This window comes from Geospiza fortis, unplaced genomic scaffold, assembly GCF_000277835.1.
Source record: "Geospiza fortis unplaced genomic scaffold, GeoFor_1.0 scaffold231, whole genome shotgun sequence".
Classification (NCBI taxonomy): domain Eukaryota; kingdom Metazoa; phylum Chordata; class Aves; order Passeriformes; family Thraupidae; genus Geospiza; species Geospiza fortis.
Window position 1 is genome coordinate 3,901,410 of NW_005054351.1, and position 18,147 is coordinate 3,919,556.

The 18,147-nt window shown below is 41.3% G+C and overlaps 1 protein-coding gene across 2 annotated transcripts in view; it reads left to right on the forward strand.

Moving 5' to 3' along the window:
- Positions 1-1,367: 1,367 nt before the first annotated feature.
- The window catches only part of TGFBR2 (transforming growth factor beta receptor 2), a 40,732-nt gene continuing 23,952 nt past the window's right edge, over positions 1,368-18,147 (forward strand). Inside the window, exons 1-3 of one of the 2 annotated variants that reach the window (XM_031058900.1) lie at positions 1,368-1,467; positions 10,141-10,312; positions 11,977-12,167. In XM_031058900.1, the coding sequence (XP_030914760.1) occupies positions 10,188-10,312; positions 11,977-12,167 (316 nt within the window). In that variant the 5' untranslated portion in view covers positions 1,368-1,467; positions 10,141-10,187. Of the gene's footprint in view, positions 1,468-10,140; positions 10,313-11,976; positions 12,168-18,147 lie in introns of those variants that run through there. The other variant, XM_014307979.2, reaches the window with a different exon arrangement.

Below are 18,147 nucleotides of genomic sequence, written 5' to 3' on the forward strand. Positions count from 1 at the left end.
AAATGAGAATTAAAAGTATAAAATGGCAGACACAGGAGTGATACTTTTTCTGATTCACCGAGCAACCTGGCTGTATCAAAGGGAACCTGTGGGAGTCAGACGTAGCTTTGAATTTCCTGTTTTGTGTGATTTGTCACAGTCTTTATGTCTGTGCCTCATTTTCACTACTTTAAAAAGTAAGCAGAAGTCTTCCCCCAAAGTAACATATTCTCATAACCTTTCCTGGAGGTCTCTGAGACCAGAGAGGGTTTGGAAATGCCTTCCAGTCTTCTGAGTGAACAAACAGTATTAATAAATATCTGCCCACCTGTATTAACTCTTGGCAAGCCATGGCAGCTTCTAGTTAGTATTTTCACAGTTTCCTCTATGTTTTAATCTTAGTATGCTCTTTTGAATACAGTAGAGGATATACGTTTGTGAGGAGTTTAGCTGTAGCAAGGGTTAACTAGAGAGAGTTAACTGTAGTTTCAGCAGAAAGATTTGGCATTTTGCCACCTGAGTTTCTGTTTGCTGCCAGTGTAGAGAACAGTCTTCAAATAATTTCCATTTTGCATTTGGAAGAGATTATTTTCTGCTATCTATCCAGCCTTCCTTATTACTGCTGAAAATGCTGCAGATAGATAATCAAGTTACACAAAAGCTTTTTTCACACACGGAATTCAGACCTCTTGAGCTTATACCTGATTTTAAAGGAATTGAATAAACCACAACAACTTTATGTGTGGTAAGTCTCAATTTTGAGTCTGACTAGACTTGTTCCTAATACAACCTGTACTGAGGAAACTTAACAGGATCCAGCTTTAGCAGGATTTGATAATAACCTTAAAACCTCCTCCCCTTTAATTAATTGCAATGAAGTCATATGATCGTGTGTGTGTGCCAGGCCCGTGCTTAGTTACTTGTAGCTATTCAGAAAGTTAGGCAGGATGAGGCATTATACTAAATAGGAGTGAAGTCCTGTAGGAGTGTCATTTGTGAGTGTTTGGCCAGGCAAGTATGTTACTATTTTTGATTTCTATGTGTCTTGGGTGGTGCAGTGGTCTATGGGAGTTGAGGGCAGGGCTCCCTCTGCACAGCGTGCTCTGCTGTCACAGCCAAGAGCCAGAACAGCAGTTGTCACTGTAAGGGAAAAAAAGGAACTGTACCAATGTGCCCACCAACTCTGTCCATCAGAAGAACCACAGCTGCAATTCCCCATGGGAAGGATGATAGGATTTGGCAATACCATACAGCAGGAAGCTCCTAGCGCTTTTGAAATTTGCCTCTTTGCCTGTACCATGGATCCTAATGTGTTCTAGTGCCCAGAAGTTTAGCAGAAGATGCACTCCTTTGATCTGACACATAGACTTCAAAACTTCTCTGCTTTCTTCCCACGTGTAGCCTGTCCAGTGAGGATGCACCTAAAAAGGCAGACAAGATTGCCTTTGCATTAAGCAGATATCCCAAGACAGGCATTAAGGACTGCTGGTAAGTAAGAAAGCGATGCCTCCCAATAAGCAGCACTGTTACGTTAAGAATCTGATCAATTTCTTTTATGATCTCATGGGCCTTTCAGTTCATATGTGCAATTGAGCACATTCAGTGGCCTTGCAGATAAACTGAAGTGCCAGGGTGTGTCTCCATGGAATACTTCATGGCTAATAGAAATAGCTTAGCCATAACATTTTTAGCAAATAAATTCTGTTCCACCTGTACTGGGTGGGCTTCTGAATTTCCCTGTTGGAAACTGGGAGTTTAATAAATAGACCCATGAAAACAGGGTAAATGGCTCTTTAAGATGGATGTTCCTCATTACTTTTGTCATAAGAGACATAAGGGGAAGAAATATAAATTAAGCTTTTGGAGGCAATATGTGCTTCCATCAGGACAAATGATTCACCTTCCCCATTGCTATTATGAAGAATTAAGAGCTCTATCATACTTTGAAGCAGGCAGGCAGTGGTGTGACTACTGAGGGAACAGGAGTGGAGAGAAGCAGGTTACTATAAACAGGCTTTCTTGACTGGCTGAAGGAGGAGATGCAATGGGTTCAGAAACTCCATTCAACCTACACAGAAGGTACAATTGCATGGGTTTGTGGAACCTTGCATGGGCAAGGTTCTGTAGCAGAGAGTAGAGTCATATTTGTGTTTTTCTGAGTCAGAATCCTAATTGTGTATGTTCTAAATGTTAGGGGGTCTTCCACAGAGACCCATCTGTCATGAAAAAATATCACAGAAATAACTGTATTATGCTTGAATGACTGCTGTCTATTTTCAGAACATATAAGTTGGAAAAATAATATTTGTACGAAGCTGAAGTGTTTATACTCTTTCAGCTCTGTTTCAAGTGAAATAATGACAGCTTTCACAGCAGAGGAGAATACAAAAGGAGGTTTAGATGCAGAATATGCTTCTTAGTGCACAGGTCAGAGTTAGTTATGCAAATGTCAGTTCTGAACCATGAATCATGCTTATTCCAACAAAGCAGGAAAGCTGTTTTTGCTAATCTTGAGAACCAGATGAACATTGCTGTGTTCGATGTCCATTGTATATTTGAAGTCCCAGGAGGGGTTAACCACCAAAGACAACTTCCAGTAAATTCCAAACTCAAAGCATTATGCAGGAAAAAACCTAGACCCTGTAGTCATGTCAGAATAATTTGAAATTGCTGTTATATCACATATGGTTCCCCAGTGCTGTGTACTGTTTACCAATTTTGTTAGGGAGGCTGTGGGTTAAAGTCAGGAGAAGATGAAATGTCCATTTAAGTGCCATATGGAAAGCCATCATTTAGATTTTTTTCAGCCTCTTTGCTTGGAGACAGTATTCTTTTGTTCTGCCAGCCATGGAGTGCTAAATAGTGGCCAGAAAATGCACTGCAAGTTAAGGATCTGCAGGTGAAAATCTATCTCATTATTTGAGGCATCACAATAATGTTTTCAGAATGCTTTCACACTTCTATTTTAAGTGCTGAGCTGGAGTCTCCTCTCACCTGCACTGCTGTCAGTCAGAGTCACGACAGCGAGCTCTGTTCTTAGGCATGTTTGAGGCATTGCTGTGCCCTGTACCAGAAAGAGGAGCCTAGCCCATGATTAAAACTGCTAATGATCACTCATTTTGGAAATAGTGGATAAAAATAGTGGTATTTTAATGCTTTAAATGCAAAAATTATCTTCATCTTTAGGATCTCCAGTGTGCTGTTCCTTCTCCTTTTTTCTCTGGTTGTGTCCCTTCCCCCAGCTCCTGTCAGATTTGATTCTGTGTCTGTGTCAATGCCTGCAGCAATCCCTACAGCAAAGTTTTGCCAGTTCCACTTGCTGTTAAAAGCCAGGCACTTCTACTGCAGAGGCAAGTTAAATGAAATTTTCCAACTCCTGCTCCTTTTCCTTTTGTCTTCTCCCCCTGCATATACCTTCCCCTATACCTTGCCTGCTGGTAGGTGAGAAATGGTGGTTTCCCAAATTCAACGCATGTCATCAGTGGTTTTCTGACTTTCCTTTCTTCTGCCTTGGCCTGCCTTCAGCTGGAGGCGGCCAAACTACTCTTGCCGAGGTCTAGCTGGTCAACATGGCTTAGCCAGTCTGCTCTCTTCTTTCCTAGCAGAATTCTCAGTCATGGCTGAAGAGCCAGCCACACAAACCTCAAGAAAGCCTGTGGGCCCCACCAAATCGTTCTTTGGTGTGATAGGCATGACTTGCATTTTTTTCATACAATGGGCAAAAAAACCTTTACATGACGGGGGAAGCAATGAGATGCTTGTCCTCCACGTAGTTAACAAAGTACTGTGTTCAAACAGGAGGTTATTTTGGCTTTTATCCATTGCTGAGCCCCTGAAATTTGCAAAAGTGCGATCAGTACACTCAAAGACACAACTTTAAGTACTGACTAAGGCAGCTGTTGTGCTCTGTGGTAGTCAGTGATCTGTGACTATGCATGATAAAGATCGAGGCTGAGAGATTCTGCAGACCAATCCATAGGAATGTAGTTTCCTGGAGTCCTGCCACAGGGGTAGTTAAACATTCATGGAACCTGTTTTCCTCTGACATATTTTAGTTGTACGTAAAAGATAGCGCATGTTTGGCTTTACAGAGGCTGTCTCAGCACTCTTGATAATCATTGTTGTTAATCTTAATAGAAACAGTCACAAAAGCATAAAAGTCCTGTACCCATGGTAATCCTGCTGGGGTAGCTCATGGTTGAGATAAAGGACTGCACCCAAATCTGTGTCCAAGATAGTGTGAACACGGTGAGCTCATACTCACATGGTGAAAATAAGAGTATGTACAAGAGTGACACTCCATTTCAGCTCAGAGGACATTAACCTTAGAAATGGCAGCTGCAACTAAAAAACTGAAAATACATATTTCATAGGGTTACCCCAAAGTAACCCTATGAAACCCTCCCTGTTGTGATGGGAGTTACTAGGTGATCTGCAGTGTTGCCAGCTCCTGTGATTTTATGATGAGTAATAGAAATACAGCTATTTTTCTTGAAGATCCACCTCCTGGATCCCAATTATTTATGTTCAATTTATCATGTCTTTTTTTCTAGTTAGACGGTAATTCCAACCCTCCTGCTCATGGCCAAAGTTTCAAAACATGTCTCAAAAAGCACTCTTTAGAGTACAGAAAGCAATGGCCAGTAAGGGAGAACCCAGCAGTTGTTATTTTTTGGTTGCTTGGGGTTTGTTTTTTTGTTTTTCAGGGGTTTTTTGGTTGTGTTTTTTCCCTTCCTTTATTTCCATAATCGGTCTGACAAGACTTGTGATTTTGTAACTCATGATTTTTTTATCTTTAGGATTGATTATGTTTCCATCTTCACTTCCTTGTATTACCACACTGGACGCAATCAGTATATTTAAGAGTACCCATCAGGGTATACATCCAGGTCTTGAAAGCAAAACTCAGGTCATACATTTTCCTTGACTCTCTCTCACTCCTGCAATTAATTCATCAGTATGTGTAAGGCAAATTTAATGAAGCTGGCAGTGTCTCCCTAACTGTCAAAGTTCCACTAGGGCTGTAGATCATGTGCTGGAGATAGTAGTCAAAACAGAAGTCATGCCGTGTTTAGTACAGTTCCTGGCAAAACTTGATGTCTTTCTGTTGGATGAGAAGGCAATACAGTTTGGATGCTCTTCATAGCTGCTACTGTGCTGTCCAAATGCAGATATATGATGTCATGGAGCTGTGCTCTTTGGGAGAATGAGGACAATCTGCTTCAAGGCTCTCTGATAAAGACATTGTCTTCCTGGCAGATTTCCATGATGTAGTGGAGTGAAATCTTCAAATCTCTCCCATCAGGTGGAATTATCTCACAGCAGCTGAGTAGTGGACTTCCCATCCCAATGTCTCTCTCAGCATTTTTTTTTGGGGGGGAGGATGGGATCTGCCTGCTGTTTTATAAGTATACATGTGCCAAAGACACTGGATGAGAGAGTAGAAGTGCTGTGACAGGATTTTACAAGATAGGAGTAAGAGAAATTGGCTGCTGTTTCTGAAATGCATCCGAAGACATAAAAAGTTTTCCAGTGTAGATATTTCCAAAAAGACATGTTGGTTTGGGCTTATTTAATGTTGTTAGCTTGTGAGAATTCTGTAATGATTTTAAAAATAAGAGAAAAGTAAACTACAATGTTAGGCCTCAGTAGAAGTTACACATCTACAGACAACAGATGCAAAGCAAACCACTTCAAGCAAAGTCAATAGACTTTGGGTGAGGTGTCCTGTTTATGATGTCCTAGGAAATCATAAATAAAGATGTGAACCACAGAAGAGTAGTGATATTCTGTAAGCCTGACTCCACCAGAATCCATGGAGTGGACATTTCTAATGTGACTGCTCTAATGTGTCTTCTATAATGTCCAGCCCACATGTTGGCTTGCATGTTCCATACATTTTAACCACAGTGGCTATCTCTGCTGAACTGGTTGGCTGAAAGTTTCATAGCCAAGACAGCACAGTCTTTTATTTGGAGCCCTCTCCGTGGACAAAGAAGCAAGGAAAGCTAGAATTAGGCTTCCTGTAGAAGTCAAAATAAGAAAACTAACATTAGACAGTGGGTGGCAAATTCAAATTTTAGGAGACAAGCACACACTTAAGGATGGCTTCATTCACCTTTGCAAATCTGTGATTTCTCTGTTAACTTTTTCATTATATCCACTTTTTTTCTTGCAAAATCAAAGGTTGCTTCTGTCCACAGTATTCAAGTGACTTTGGTTTTCTTAACAGGAGAAAACCTTGAGATGGCTCATGTGGTATGAGGTATGCAGCAGGATAGTCAAATATTTTTAGAGGTGAACATTTAAGTGACTACCGGAAGAGGAGCAGTCTGCTGGTCCTGAACCACTCCTTGCTTATGAGTCCCTCAGGCAATGAGGGGAAGAATTCTACCAATTCATTCTCCAGGCAGGACTTTGTTGATTAAAGATAGGTGTGAGTTCATGTGATTTGGAAGAAGACCCATCTTTTCAGGATTTCTAAGTTCTCAGAGTCTAGTAGCAGTCTGTAATCAAAGAGTGACATCAACGTTCCTATCTAACTCCAGATTTCCTCTCAGGCCATCTGCAGGGTGTGGTTTCAGCATCAGATAGAAAAAGTCAAACGTGGCTTTAGTTTGGAATTAGATGGGTTATCACAATGGACAAGGCCAAGGAGTAATAACAAACAACAGACCAACATCTGCTAGAGCATTATGAGTCTTAGGGAAAGTAAACTGCAGTCTAGGGAAAGTAAACTGCAGTCTCACTTTAAACCAAGTGTTGAAGCATGGAATAAAATTTGTCCACCTGGGCAATTTAGACAGTTTTTTGAAATGCCAGAGGCATGAATAAAGAGTCACTGATCTGTCAGCCTCTGTTAGAAGAATTTTGGGGAGAAAATACAAGTGTAGTCAGTTCTGGAAGTCCCAAAACCCCATTAGCTTTTGATAGTAATTTAACCTGATCAGAAATTACCTGGTCCTAACTGGCCAACCTTTTGCTACTGTCGCTAGTGATTAAACTAATGCCTACCATAGAAACTTAAGGTTTGTGACCTTACTGGGGATTGCTGCCTTCCAGATGGCTTTTTTTTTTCTTTATTTTTTCTTTTTTTTTAAATCAAGTAGTTTGGATTGGATATCCCTCCTTGGAAGAGGTCCAAACATATTTATTTTCATCCATTTGTTCCAGTGGGTGAGCCTTGGTAGAACCTGGCACAGCCAGGGATGGCGTAGGAACCAAACCCTTTCTCTCAACAAATATAATGTGCTTGAAACAGTTTACCTAAGGACCCACCTTCATGTGGCTCTTGGCTTCAGTGCTGTGGGCACTGGAGGGGACTGAGTCATGTTCATGGCGCAGGCATCTATCGTGCCACAGCTGCCATGTGAGCTCAGAGCTGAAAGCAGCATAGATGCAGCTGATGCCTTTCCCCCGTGCTCAGTTGCAAGCACCCCTGCCACAGGTTTCCTGTGTACATTTGGGTGCGTCACTTCACCTCTCTCTCAGTATTTGTCTCTATTTTCGTTCCAGGCTTTTAGCACCATGGATTGGGGTTTTTTTCCTGGGTAGAGGGACAGTCCCTCACTATCGGGTTGTTTAGATCATTACTGCAACCTAGATAAGTTGTGACAGCTATTAGTTTCTCTTCAGCACATGGTAAGGAAGAGGAGATGTACACCATCCAGAAGAGGTGTACCATTTGCTGTAGTGACGATTATGTTGACTTGTATTTCATAGAATAGTACCTTCAAGACCTTCTGAGGTCCTACCACACCTGCTTGAATGAGGCTTTGTTCCTCTGCGTGGCTACCGGGAGTTGTTGCAACACAACAGAACAAGAAATTTTTACCTGGGGCTTAAAATTCTGCCAGCCGATTATATACTGCCAGCATTCTCCACCCATGTGAGAGCTCCCAGTGTTGCAAATGAGGTGGCACACCTCCCTTGGAAAAGTACCAATGTTTATTTTGACAAAGTTTGATAGTAAACATGGCAGTACTGTAACAAGCTTTGATGGCGACATACACTTGGTTATTTACTGCATAGAGGACAAGATGGGACAAACTGTCAGAGACACTCTCATGTTGAGTCAGGAGGTTCAGAAGGGACCCCCTCACATTCTAAACCCCTTTTGTCAGCTGGTTTGCAGGTGTGGCTATATCCAGACCTAGTTCCAGGCTAGGAACTTAGGTTTAAAGGATTGTATGCACACAAGCAGTCCTTTATCTCACTTAGCTAAGATTTCGAAGTTTCAGCGTGCTTTTTCCCCTTTCACTTACTGAGTATTTAGTGCAATAAGTATTCTCACAACCTCAAGAGGCATCCCTGTTCAAGGGGAGATCCTGGCATGCAGCCCACAGCTGTGCAGGAGAGCTCAGCAGACCCTGGGCTGTTCCCTATTTATGGAGTAAGATGATTGACTTATAGTAGTATTTGCATGCCAGCTGTATTTTGCTTGGCGCATGCTCAACTAGACCTCAGCTGCTGAGTAAGTTTTATGGCCTTCAGCTATTGTGCTGTTATCTGTCTTCCCAGAGTCCAGCTTTAAGCCAGGTGCAGCCCTCACAACCACCACTGCTAGCTCTTGCTTGAGCCAAAAAGCAGGGAGGAGCACACTGCCACACCCAGTGAGCTCATCCTAACCACCCCTCTGTGTAGCATCCTCTTCTATACCATAAAACCATTGGAAGTTTTGCCACTGAGTATAGTGGCTGTTAGATCAGAAACCTTTGGTCAGCACCTGAGCATGCTAGTGATGAGAAAGATGTGTGGTTTGGATGAAGAGAGAAAACCTTTCTCTCAAACTTTCACAATGGTTCAGAACTCAATTGAAAATGTTAGCAAGAGGCGCTTTTATTTCTTCCTGGAAAAATCATGTGTATTTATTTCCTGTAGTAAAATAGTCTAATGGTAGTAAAAAGTGAAGTTCTAGGAGGAAAAAATTGATTTCTCAGCTAATTGAGTAGAGAGAGGGGGAAATTATAAATCCCTGGTTGCCTGTTATGGGTTGACTAGCAACATTTGGCTACAGAAAGCAATGTGAACACAGTTTTAACATGCAGGTGGCTACAAGAGAAGGGCTGTGCTGCATGTAAGCCCAGTATCTCCTCAAAGTGGTTCACCCTACTTTTCCAATTGCATTGCAAAGTGAGTCAGACTGAAACCGTTTTTGATGGTCTGCTCCACTTCAGATAGTTGCATCTTCGTTATAGCTTTAGGAAGAATTTTGTGTCAGCGTTTTCTGTTCCTTGTAGTTACACTGTCTTTTCAAAATAGTTTTTGAGCTAAAAGTATGTTTCCTGAAGTTCAAACACTGGCGCAAAAATATCTCTTTCATTACTGCTGCCACACTGAAGCATATGGTAAGTACTGAGACTCAGAACCAGTAAGCATGTAATTCCTCAATTTCTGGGTGCAAAAAAGTAGCTGTTGGGTCAAAGCAGGCATCTACAAGACAGACTGTCATTGCAAGTTAGTTTGAGTTCAAGTCCCCAGCAGTTGGCTGGCCCAGTTAGGCTACTGCAGTAGATCACATGAGCTGCACATGTGATGCATGTAGAAACTCTATTGCTTTTCTAGCTTGAGTTTCACTCACATCCTCTGGCAGGCCATCTACCTTAAGCTCAAAGTCTGTTCCAGCTCTGTTGTTTTTATGTGTAAACAGTAATCGGATTAGGGATGACACCTAGGTTATGCCTCAGGTTAGTAAAGACAAAATTGCAAAATTCATGCTGATCCATGTTATAATGATATCACACAGCTAATGTGCATTCTCAGTGTGGAACCCACATTTACTGCAGCACAAGACCATGATGCAGTGTTATACATGGGGGACAGATACACTGCCTGTGAGTAGTGCAAATGGGTGAGTGCAGAGGAGCTGTTTCAGTGCAAACTGGTTTTGGAAAATGCATAATTCTGCAAATTACGGAGCAACTTTTGCTCCCTCTGAAGTCAATAGAAGTTCATTTCGCTTTTCAAATTCACTTTGATTAACCTGGTCTTGACATTGTGGCACTTACCTTGTTGTAAAGAAAATTGGTAGCTGTGAAAGATCAAAGATTTTCTAATTTAAGAGGAAATGTTTGCTGCTGATGAAAACCTTATCTTCATAATAAGCAATAATGCAATCTGATCATCTACCATTATTGAGTTTCCTTTTTTTTTTCCCTTAAGCTGAATTTACATCACCTGTAGAAAGAAATAAGGAAAGTGGACTGAAAATGTCAAACTTATGCAAGTTTTGTGATATTAAAGTAACAACCTGCTCAAACCAACATCGGTGCAGGAGTAACTGCAACATCACTTCTATCTGTGAGAAGAGTAGTGAAGTCTGTGTTGCTATATGGTAAGTTATTTCCTCATACAGGTGGGGACAGGAGCACACCCTCATTCATCACTGCATAGTACTTTCCTTGATTGCTCTGAAATTCAGAATGCCCCTGCTCCCTCACCAGGCTTTGCTCTCCTGCCTTCCAGCTCATATCTCTGCACAGCATACCAAGAGTTGCTTGAGGTTAACAATTCTGAAATGTTATAAAATGTTCTGGGGACTTGTTTTTTTCTAAAACAGTTCTGTTCCAGCTTATGCTGTTATTGGAAAAGCGGCATGGTTTTGTGCAAGCCATTAAGTTGTATCCACCCACAGCACTCAAGAGTAGAAACAGATTTGAGGCTCAAGAGAGGATTGTAGTGACAGTTGCTAAACAAAGACAATTCTCTCTCAGGTTTCAAGAGAACTAGATAATGTAGATTTATCACAAGAGGCTTATTGCCATGGATAGGTAGAAATATTTCCTCTTAATGGGAAAAAACTTCTGTGTAGGTAGATACTTTGATGTAGGCATGATGCTTTTTATGTAGCCTCTGTCTAGGTTCAAAGAAATCAAGAATTTATGAAAATGAATTGTAATACTTTTTTAGGATTTATTTGCTTTAAGCTTGTGTTCCAGTCTAAAAACTGGGGCATCCCTTGCCCTTTCATAAATGGGAATCCAGTCCTACCAAAGAAAGCCAGAACCACTCTTAATGTGTTAATAACTGGACTAAAGGAACACAACTGAGTGTTTGCAGCATTGCTGCTGATTTAGTAAAATAATTAGAACCACTTACAGAGGGACATAACTAATTCATGTACTGAGGGATTAGTTGTGTCCATTGACTTGAGATGTTCTCAGCATAATTGGAAGTAGGCATTTCAGTTCAGGATCAGTCCAGGATGTTCTTCCATATTTCTCCTCTGATTCTTTAGTAAGTCTTCAGTGTCTATTATTGCCATAAAAAGGAGCTGTTGTACAATTATTTTTTTTTTACATGTTGGATTTTTCATGACCATTTATCCAAAAGGCAAGTAAGTTGAGAACTGTAAAGTGCTTTTTTGCCTACAAGTCTTTTGTCAATGAAATTAAATCTGTGGACCAGGACAAAAACAAGGAATATGGTCCAGATTATCAGCTGTACATAATTCCCTGACTGTGAGGCAACTCTAATTTGCATCACTTTTTATGATTGATATTTTGCTGGGGTGTTTTTGGTTGATTGAGGGGTTTTTTTTGTATATAACTCCTTCAGTGCACAAACTGTGCTGATTGTAGGCTTCAAAAGCGAAATGAAAAGACCAACTCACTAGAAATTCTCTGATTTTGAGGAAATAATTCAGTTTTTATCGTAATTTCCCACAGTTTTTACTGTCTGCTTAGTGACCACAAAAACCAAAAGTATGTTCTGAAGTTCACAGCAGTTCATCAAGCATTAGCTTGAATAATTCCAAGTGAGATTTTCAGGGGCAGTCTTGTGAGCTTAGCAGGAATATGATACAGGAATAGCTGTGCCATTGTACAGCTGTGAGGAGCTCAGACGGTGCCAAATTTGCCCCATTCAGCAAAGACAGAGAAAAACATACGATGCTCTTCAAATTCTCAGAAGAGGTAAATTTTGGCCAGGCGTGGTCTTGTCTGGTCCCTTTATAAAATAGTTTGTTTTTTATTTCAATTTTCTCCTTTTCATTTTTAGGAGACAGAATGATGAAAATATGACATTAGAAACAATATGCCATGATCCCAAGGAAACACTGTATGGTCACTTTTTGGATGACTATCCATCAGAGCAGTGTTTGATGAAGGAAAAGAAGGCTGATGGGGGATTGATGTTCATGTGTTCCTGCACAGGTGAAGAATGCAACGATATGCTCATTTTTACATCAGGTAGGTTTAATAATTTATCTTGCATTTCTGCATTCCTTGCAAGTAATATTAACTGTGTTAATATTAACTGTGTTATACCGATGTCCTTTGGAATTGCATTTTGTGGGGAAGAACTTCTAATGGCAGGTGCTATTTTAGTCTTTCTTGAATTTGCAAAATCTCAATCTTTCTTTTCTGTGTTCTGAGGGTACTTCTTCCTGCCAGGCTGTCCTCATTTTGAAGTAAGTCTCATATCCAGCTCAAGATACTGCGCTTAAAAGCCAATGGAAGATGAAAGCAGGATGTTTTCAGTTGTTCTGTTAGCACACCAAAATGCAACACATGCTAATTACATTACAAAATCTAAAGTAAAGGCAAATGCCATTTTTAAGGTCCTACCTTTTCTAAAAGGCTGTATTGCCTGAGTGTGTTATCTGCATATAGAGATGTCACTGATAACCTGATAGGATGTGAATTTTAAGTCAGCTTCTCTGGTGTAACTGACCATCTGCACCTCCCTTGTGGTGGGTGTGAAGAAGCTAGGTTCCTTCTCTGGGGAGTATATTCCCCCACACCTATATGGCACAAGGAAGTGTATGTGAGTTCAGGTAAACCAGGGAAATGTGAGTGCAGACCAAACCACAAGTACATAACCCATCCCCATTCCATTCCATGAGCTCTGATGGGGGCCACTGCAGACACAATGAAGGCAGTACAGGTGTGTGCAGTATTGGTGGACCTCCTGCTGCACACAGAGATGTGCGTGGGTGCACACACCCCTTTTGCTTTATTTTGTCCTACCTGCTGTGATTATTTTACTGAGACAAAGTCAGGTTTCTGACAGGGAAGGGTGAGGTCTCCTATGGAGAAATTTATGTATTCACACTTCTGAAGGGGTGTGTCACACCACACCCATCCCCATCACCCATAAATTCCTCAGAAAAGGACATAATTAGGTCCTTGTTACCTCAGAAAACGAAGGCTTGGGATGCAGTTTCCACTCCTGGGAAACATGGTGTGGGACTGCACTGAGGTGAATGACTATGTGAGCAATTGTAGCTCTCACTTTCTAGCCTCCAAGAAAGCTTACTAGTTTAGGTCACAAAACCACACCAAATTAGCCAAGAGCAAGCTAGCATGCCTTTGCTTCCCTTGGCCCAGGCTATCCCTCTCTGGTGCCAGCCCTCATCCCCATCTTCCTCATCCCCTCATCAAGCTTCATTTGAAACCAGACAACCTGACTGCTCATCCGTGGTTGTGTGACCAACCCTTACTTGGGTGACCTTTAAAGGATTTGGAGTATATACTGGTATTGATATGAGCACAAGTGGTAGACCCAGGTAGAGAGATTGCTTGGTTTTATTGAAGAGAATGTGTCCCCAGAGAAGAGATCTTACTCTGTGTCAGCTGCCTAGTGTTTTTGTACAATATGAACCACACCCTTGTGGATTTTGGCTAAATTGTGTGTTAGCCACGTTATAGCTGTTTTTTCTGGAGCTATGTAGCGGAATGAAATCACTGATAAATGCGTGTCTTTGGTGTGTATGGTTATGAAAACCATTCTACAATTCAGCACCAAGTGCCTTGATACCTATGAACTCTGCAGCTCATTCACACTTCCAGATCAACCCACAAGGAGTAGTAGAAGTTTAAACACAGTCTTTTTACCCAAATTCCTTTCCCTCTTCCAGTGGAGCCTTTCCTTCTAGGTCACGTGCTCTGGGCACTTCAGGTGACTCATGAAAACCATGTGCTGCATTCATATGTATTAAGTGAATAACTACAGATAAAAATTAAAGTAATGTAAAACTTCACTCCGTAACATTTCCAATTCATTCACAAATACAGGCATTAACTCCAGTCAGGAGGGGGGAGAATTGAGGCTTTGTCATTCCTTTTTTATTGTTGTGGATTAGTGTTTCTTTTAAATGAAAACAGCCCCTTTGGGTTGCTTGCCTGGTTAGCCATGGCAGGAAGACAAACGATTTTTACAGTATCAGACATGCGGTTTCCTGTCTGTGTTTAACTTTGAGCAGAACATCACAGCCAGCTGGTCCATGGCTCCTCAGACAACTAGATAATAGCCTGTAATAATTTTGCCTTTGGAATGACTGTCATCCAGATCTATTCTGTACATTGTTCTTGCAGGGTTTTTTTCTATACATTTCTTATACAGCAGAACAAGAACTTTTTTGCAGTGGTTTTGCACATTCTAGTTTTAGAGAGCAAGATGAGAGCTACTCTAAAAAAGCCTGATCAAACAGTGATTTTAATAAGTTATTAGCAGAAAAGGAGATAAAAAAGATTGCAATTTTTTGCCTGTTGATCACAGCCTTTCCTTTCAAGGTATTGTTATAAATGACTAGTGTTTTACCTCTTCTTCCTGTATGCACACTTAAGACAGACCCGGTTTAGTTTGTTTCTGGTGTTTCTGAGGTAAGAATGAAAACCCTGGTTAAGGGCAGCAAGTTCTAATTTCCACCAGAGGTTAGTCACTGAATTCCAGTGATTCACAGCTGAGCTGCCATTGCTTATGGAAGAATTGGTTTATAGCACTATTGGCTTGCATGAGTCTTGGCTGTGAAGAGCAAACCTCCTGACTCTATTTTTGGACACAAGCATCTAAAGGTTTTGGGTATTGGAGGTGTTGTGACTCACTCAAGAGTGACTTTAGAAATGTTTTAAGTAGATACATGAAAATCAAATGCCTGTTTATTGTATGGATTTTCATTTAAATTGCCAATCTGCCAGATAAGCAAGACACGGTCAAACACGTGCCTAAATATGCCTGTAGTTCTGCTGTGTCAGGGGGCTGACCCTGATTCAGATCCCTGGCATTCCAGGCCACAGGCAGCTGGTGGAAAATACTGAGTGCAAAATCACTCCAAATAATGTTCTGAACTTCTTGGAGAAATAACATGCAGGAGACAGGTAACCATTGTAAATCTGACTACTCTGTGTTTATTTTTCAATTGCTCTCTTTTTTTTTTTGCCAAACGAAATTGTGGGTGAGTGGCAAGCAGCTTTCACTCCTGTGGTGGAAAAATGCTTCTCACAGCAAATCTCAATGCCAGTGTTTTGTAATCATTATTTATTCAAAAGTCTAATGTTAGTGTTACCAGAAGGCAAGGCCAGGGAGCAAAACCACTGGAAAAGATTAGCCAGAATTGGGGTAAAAGGCCTTGGGTGGCTAGAAGTTGGCTAGGTAGCAGACAGAGGCCTGGTCCTTCTGTTGTGGAAAAAATGAGAGCAGGACTAGACTATGAGGGCTTTTTGCACCCTGATGTCTGGTTGTGTCTGGCGGATCTTCTGAATCTTGCTTTACCTTCGTTTACTTTGATCTGCTGGGATGAATCAGGTCTGTCTGTAGTTGTTTGCACAGTCCCAGTCCTCCTGTGATGTTTGGGCAGCTTTGTTCCTCAGCTTTCCCTTCACCACACCTCCTAGCCACTAGCCAGTGTGAGCATGACAGCTGCCTAACAAAGCTGGGCTTTGCTAACTATCTCAAGTTCTTTGACTGAAGTTAAGCCTGGTTTACCCTAAGGGATCAAGCAGTACCAAGTGCCCTTTCTAGCCCCACATCTAACCTGTTCTCCATGGACAGAAATGACAAGGTACTCGTTGTAGACAAGAAGATGGGATTCCTGCATGTTACTTGGTGCATGACTTACCTACCTGCTGTGCAATGGAACTCCTTCCTCTTGTGCAGCTCATTTAGGCACAGTCATTTATTAATATGCAAACCAGCAATGGAGACTGCAAACAAGAAAACAAATCCTTTAAATACTGTTACCAATATATATGCAGTTGTTATCCTGGGCATCACGTTCAAATCCAAGCAACGGTGCAGTGAACTCAAAAATTGGAACCAGGATTTCAACACAGTTCTGTTTTTTTTATAGTTGTTTCATTCTAATAACTGACATGGTGGAAATTTTTTATCCTCACCTGTCTCTTGCCATGCTATGCAGATCTCCATGAAGCTTGCAACCCAGGTGTCTGTGAGATTGTTTAGGTAGATTGTGTTTAGTGCTCACCTACTGCAAGATGAAGTAATTATTTTGGGCATTCCCACCACACCCAGATACGGGAGAAACCTTAAGCAGCAGCTCTGAACCACCCAGACAGTTGCCTTGAAATACCAAAACCTGAGTGACAGAGATGACTGACAGGTCAACAAGAGTTTATGAGAATAATGAAGCTAACTGGGGAAATGTGTTGAGGGAGGGAGGGTGTTGTGCTACTTTTTAGCAGTTTTTTTTTGACTTCATATTGATCATGGTTTTACAGAGTTGGCTAATTGAGAGTGTAAGAAACATGCCAATTTGATTAATCAATTGTGGCTGAGTCATTTGCCTGAACAAATTACAGCCTGTGGATTTGCAGTGCTCCAAGTGCTGTGATTGCTCACTGTGTACAGTTGTTCCCTGGGAGAGCTGGTGTTGCCCTGCTGCCTGAATCACCCCAAGCATGCCTGTGTGATGCCTTGTCCTGTGCCCAGACTGCAGGAAGTATGGATAATTATCGTTTCAAAATGTCCTTAACTTTGTACCTCTCATTTGTCTCTAACATGTTGATCCTGTCTTTTCCTTTCTTTCTCTCCTCTTCCTCTCCTTACTAGAGTCAAAGTGTTAGTGATTTTACTTGACTACATAGGAGGATCTCAGACTTAAGATCTGTGTGCAAACAGTCACCAGTCCATAAATACTTATGTGATGAGTTGTCCGGTGCTCAAGGAACATCAGAAGGGAGATGATTACAGCTGGACTGCTTCCAAGTGAATTTTAACAAAGGCTTTCATTAATCTCTCTTTCTGTTATCCAACTAACATGTTCAGAAGGTAACTGTCTTCCAGCTGCCCCATAAAAGAGGTCAGTAACATTACATAACATTGCACAGAGCCTCTCACTGCTTGTATATTGGCTTTGTTCTCTATGTTTCCTCTTAGGTATTTGCAGGCGCTGGAGTCCCACCCAGTGCCTGCAGCTGTGTGTAACCAAAGGAGAGGCTGTGTAATGCTGAACATCTGATTCACTTAATGGGATAGAGAGGAAATAGAATGAAAAGAGGCTAAAGGAGCCAAAATTTTGGTTTGCTCTGTATTATTTATATTGTTTGCTTCTTAGGAAAATAACCATGCTCAGTTACAGATTTGTGTAAAAACAAACTAGGCATTGCTTTTCCAGTCTGGTTGGCATATTTGTTACAATTTGCATCACTTGAGAGTTTAATAAGTATGGGAATGTGGCCAACCTTTTATCAGGTTGTCATGGAAGACTTTAATAATTACAGACAGAAACAAACTGTAACTAACACTGGCAACATAATATTTTGGGAAAGGTTTGAGGGGTGAAACTCAGGCTGAGAACAAAAATAGTGGTTAATGTGTGGCATCTGTTGAAACATATTGAAACTGGAGAGATTGATTTGTTCCAGAAATCCACCAGCAAACAGCAGCAGACACCCAAGCTCTATAACTGAGCCATGTATCACAGAAACTCAGTCACATCATGTAAAGTTAAAATATGTTGGCTTTCATATTGCTGAGTAGGAAAGCTCAGCTAAAATGTCGAAGTGTGTCAGAGATGCCATGTGCACACAGTGAAGGGACCTATTAGAATGGCAGAGATAAGAAGGGAATGCATTAGTGGGGTGGAAGATTTTAAGCAAATGGGTGCTGTGCCATCAAACCAAGGAATTATACTTTCTAGCCAGCAGTGGGGGAATAAAAGCAGCAACAAACTATGTGTTCTGTCTTAGAGCTTAAGAGTTTCTTAGACCTCCTGGGTGCTGAATAGCATACTTGGCAATCAGTTGAAAAATGAAATCCTGCTTACAATAGATGAAATATCCATTAGGTCATTGCTGCCCAGCCTTTTTGCTGAAGTAAGCCACCCAGAGGCAATGAAGTTGCCTGCCTCCCACCCTTGTGACTAAGATGCAGCCATTCCCGTCAGGTGACACATGTATATGCATGACTCTTCCAACGTGTAACACATGT